This window comes from Mizuhopecten yessoensis, unplaced genomic scaffold (assembly GCF_002113885.1).
Source record: "Mizuhopecten yessoensis strain PY_sf001 unplaced genomic scaffold, ASM211388v2 scaffold6069, whole genome shotgun sequence".
Lineage (NCBI taxonomy): Eukaryota > Metazoa > Mollusca > Bivalvia > Pectinida > Pectinidae > Mizuhopecten > Mizuhopecten yessoensis.
In genome coordinates this window covers 70,512-75,426 of record NW_018406364.1, presented here as the reverse complement: position 1 = coordinate 75,426, position 4,915 = coordinate 70,512, and the positions used below count along the sequence as shown (strand labels likewise).

At 43.2% G+C, this 4,915-nt stretch overlaps 1 protein-coding gene across 1 annotated transcript in view; it reads left to right on the top strand.

The window, feature by feature from the left end:
• LOC110451485 (beta-hexosaminidase-like) overlaps positions 1-4,915 on the top strand; it is a 73,356-nt gene that overhangs the window by 25,621 nt on the left and 42,820 nt on the right. The window contains exons 3-5 of the mRNA XM_021499528.1: positions 170-341; positions 3,454-3,515; positions 4,168-4,233. Coding sequence (XP_021355203.1) covers positions 226-341; positions 3,454-3,515; positions 4,168-4,233 — 244 coding nt within the window. The 5' untranslated portion in view covers positions 170-225. The remainder of the gene's footprint in view (positions 1-169; positions 342-3,453; positions 3,516-4,167; positions 4,234-4,915) is intronic.

The following is a 4,915-nucleotide window of genomic DNA, read 5'->3' as shown; positions in this document are numbered from 1 at the left end:
TGTAAACCTCCATACATTTACCCATGTCACGAGATGTAAGCCTCCTTACATTTACCCCTGTCACGAGATGTTGTTACAACAGTTCAATAAGACTTTAAATTATTTAATGAGAGATATCAGTGTACCATCAAATAATATGATTGTTACTTGAAATCCTTTTCTATTTCAGAATGACTCTCCTTCAATTTTACTGACCTTGACCTTTGGAATTTCTATGTGCTCACGATGAAGCGATGGTTGCCATGGAGATTGCGCAACAAACAATGTACCTTCTACATCGGTGGCACTGTTATAATTGTTCTACTTATCTTACAGTGTTTCAATCACTGGGAAGTCTCAAGGTAGGTTATCTCCCCAAAGAAGGAAGTCTTCAGATAGGTTATCTCCCCTTAGAGGGAAGTCTCCAGGTAGGCTACTTCCCTTTACAGGAAAGTCTCCAGGTAGGTTACCTCCCTTAATAGGGAAGTCTCTATGTAGAATACCTCCGCTCACAGGGAAGTCTCAAGGTAGGTTACCTACCATTACAGGGAAGTCTTCAGGTAGGTTACCTCCTTTCACAAGTAAGACTCCATGTAGGTTACCTCCCTTTAGAGGGAAGTCTTCAGATAGGTTATCTCCCATTACAGGGAGTCTACAGGTAGGATACCTCCGCTCTCAGGGAAGTCTCAAGGTAGGTTACCTACCATTACAGGGAAGTCTTCAGGTAGGTTACCTCCTTTCACAAGTAAGACTCCATGTAGGTTACCTCCCTTTACAGTGAAGTTTTCAGGTAGGTTACCTCCCTTTACAGGGAAGTCTTATTGAGGTAGGTTACCTCCATTTACAGGGAAGTCTTAAGGTAGGTTACCTCCCTTTACAGGGAAGTCTCCATGTAGGTCACCTCCCTTTACAGGGAAGTCTCCAGGTCAATTACCAACCTTTACATGGAAGTCTCCATGTAGGTTACCTCCCTTTACACGGAAGTCTCCAGGTAGGTTACCTCCCCTCACCAGTGGGAGACAAATATTTGTACCAGTAGAGGAAATGTCTCTGTTCCAGTGAGAGAAATGTCTCTGAACCAGTGGGAGAAATGTCTCTGTACCATTGGGAGAAATGTCTCTTAACCAGTGGGAGAATTGTCTCTGTTCCAGTGGGAGAAATGTCTTTGTACAAGGGGAAGAAATGTCTCTGTACCAGTGGGAGAAATGTCTCTGTTTCAAAGGGGAAAATGTGTATGTACCAGTAGAGGAAATGTCTCTGTTCCAGTGGAATAAATGTCTCTGTACCAGTGGGAGAAATGTCTCTGTACCAGGGGGAAAAATGGCTCTGTACCAGTGGAAGAAATGTCTCTGTATCAGTGGAAGAAATGTCTCTGTACCAGTGGGAGAATTGTCTCTGTACCAGTGGGAGAAATGTCTCTGTACCAGTCGGAGAAATGTCTCTGTACCAGTCGGAGAAATGTCTCTGTACCAGGGGGAAAAATGGCTCAGTACCAGTGGAAGAAATGTCTCTGCACCAGTGGGAGAAATGTCTCGGTACCAGTGGGAGAAATGTCTCTGTACCAGAGGGGAAAATGTCTCTGTACCAGTCGGAGAAATGTCTCTGTACCAGTGGGATAAATGTCTCTGTACCAGGGGGAAAAATGGCTCCGTACCAGTGGAAGAAATGTCTCTGTACCAGTGGAAGAAATGTCTCTGCACCAGTGGGAGAAATGTCTCTGTACCAGTGGGGAAAATGTCTCTGTACCAGTCGGAGAAATGTCTCTGTACCAGTGGGAGAAATGTCTCTTAACCAGTGGAAGAAATGTCTCTCTACCAGTCGGAGAAATGTCTCTGTACCAGTCGGAGAAATGTCTCTGTGCCAGTGAGGGAGATGTCTCTGTACCAGGGGGGGAAATGGCTCTGTACCAGTCGGACAAATGTCTCTGTGCCAGTGAGGGAGATGTCTCTGTACCAGTCGGATAAATGTCTCTGGACCAGGGGGAAAAATGGCTCTGTACCAGTGGAAGAAATGTCTCTGTACCAGTGGAAGAAATGTCTCTGTACCAGTCGGAGAAATGTCTCTGTGCCAGTGAGGGAAATGTCTCTGTACCAGTGGGAGAAATGTTTCTTAACCAGTGGGAGAAATGTCTCTGTACCAGTGGAAGAAATGTCTCTGTACCAGTGGGGAAAATGTCTCTGTACCAGTGGAAGAAATGTTTCTGCACCAGTGGAAGAAATGTCTCTGTACCAGTGGGAGAAATGTCTCTTAACCAGTGGGAGAAATGTCTCTGTTCCAATGGGATAAATGTCTCTGTACCAGTGGGATAAATGTCTCTGTACCAGGGGGGGAAATGGCTCTGTACCAGGAGAAGAAATGTCTTTGTTCCAATGGAGGAAATGCCCCCTAACCAGTGGGAGAAATGTATCTGTACCAGTGGGAGAAATGTCTCTGTACCAGGGGAAGAAATGTCTCTGTACCAGAGGGGAAAATGTCTTTGTACCATTCGGAGAAATGGCTCTGTACTAGTGGAAGAAATGTCTCTGTTCCAGTTGAAGAAATGTCTCTTAACCAGTGGGAGAATTGTCTCTGTTCCAGTGGGAGAAATGTCTCTGCACAAGGGGAAAATGTCTCTGTACCAGTGGTAGAAATGTCTCTGTACCAGTGGGAGAAATGTCTCTGCACCAGTGGGAAAAATGGCTCTGTACCAGTGGAAGAAATGTCTCTGTACCAGGGGGAGAAATGTCTCTGTACCAGGGGGAGAAATGTCTCTGTACCAGGGGGAGAAATGTCTCTGTACCAGGGGGAGAAATGTCTCTGTACCAGTGGAAGAAATGTCTCTGTTCCAGTGGGAGAAATGTCTCTGTACCAGTGGGAGAAATGTCTCTGCACCAGTGGGAAAAATGGCTCTGTACCAGTGGAAGAAATGTCTCTGTTCCAGTTGAAGAAATGTCTCTTAACCAGTGGGAGAATTGTCACTGTTCCAGTGGGAGAAATGTCTCTGTAGCAGGGAAAGAAATGTCTCTGTACCAGTGGGAGAAATGTCTCTCTACCAGTCGGAGAAATGTCTCTGTACCAGTCGGAGAAATGTCTTTGTACCAGTTGGAGAAATGTCTCTGTACCAGTGGGAGAAAATTATTTATATCAATGAGACAAGCATATTTGTACCAAAGGGAGAAAAATCTCTGTACCAGTGGGAGACAATGTGATCTAAGTCGTCACATGTATGTCATTGGTAAATGAGCTTTGTACAAACTGCTTTATGCCTGATAAATTTATATTTTTTCAGTAATTATTGAAAGATACACTATTTCTGTAATTTGTTTCAGTTTATTTGTTAGTGAAATTTAGTGTTGAAAAATGTTTCGGAGGTTAGAGACCTTTGGACATGGTACTCTCATTTAAATTTTAAAAATCCTTTTTTATCATATATTTTCCGAATACTGTTTTGTAACTTGACTGATACCATTTACACATGGACCTTACCTCTTACAGGAACAGGGAATGTTTGGGGGACGGTCCGTCACATGACAAGAACACCCATGCCGTCAGGCAAGGTAAGTTTCTGTGGGAGATCAAACTGCATTCCTTTTTTGAACACAAGCCAGACATAGTAGCTATAATGGTTGCCAAAATTATTTCTTCAAACATTTCTATTTAAGGATTGAAACTTGCAATGATCGAGTTCAAAGGATGATGACCTGTTTGATCTTTTGACAATGATAATAAAATTGATGACTTCCTGAAAAGCTGCATTCAAGGAGATATACCTACAGTAGTTTATAATCAAAGAAAAAAAGGTTTTGCTGATATTGTCACATTTTTCTTAATATCATTTCCCTTTATATCACATTTCCCGTAATATCAAATTTTCCTTTGATAAATGACACAGGATCATGCTTTATTAGTCTTGTTATACAAAATTTAAAGTCAGTATCGTTCTAGAGTTTGGAGGTTCTCTATCCAAACCTCTGCATGACTTAATGTTGAGTTATCTAACGCCAGTAACATGTGGCACCCCATGCGCTACACACACAAGTGTGTTGTCAACTTACAGCTGAACAGAAAGTACGTAGATGTACTAGATGAGCAGAGACCAGATGAATCGGTTAGACTGTCTGTAGAGCTAGGAGATTTCGGGGGCAAATCTTTGTCCGCCAATTTTGGTTTTTGAGTTATTGACCTTTATAACGCATGTTTGTATTACAGTAACAAGGTTGATTGTGCCGGTTAAAACAACTTCACAGTCAAACATTGTGGCGACTGTGATGACACGTAAGTCAAGAATATAAAACCTTGCACTGTAACCCTTTAATAAGCCTGTAGTTCTGGTAAAGGCACAATGAGCTTTGCATACACGTCCATAACAGTCAAGTAGTCCTTCTACTGTGTACTCTACAACTCCCAACCCCTGACTCTGTGTACTATACAACGCCCAACCCCTGACTCTGTGTACTCTACAACTCCCAACCCCTGACTCGGTGTACTATACAACTCACAACCCCTGACTCTGTGTACTATACAACTCCCAACCCCTGACTCTGTGTACTCTACAACTCACAACCCCTGAATCTGTGTACTATACAACTCACAACCCCTGAATCTGTGTACTCTACAACTCTAAACGCATTAATCTGTGTACTCTACAACTCCCAACTCCTGACTCTGTGTACTCTACAACTCTAAACGCATTAATCTGTGTACTATACAACTCACAACCCCTGAATCTGTGTACTATACAACTCCCAATCCCTGAATCTGTGTACTATACAACTCCCAACACCTGACTCAGTGTACTCTTCTACTCCCAACCCCTGACTCTGTGTACTCTTCTACTCCCCACCCCTGACTCTGTGTACTCTTCTACTCCCAACCCCTGACTCTGTGTACTCTTCTACTCCCAACCCCTGACTCTGTGTACTCTTCTACTCCCAACCCCTGACTCTGTGTACTCTTC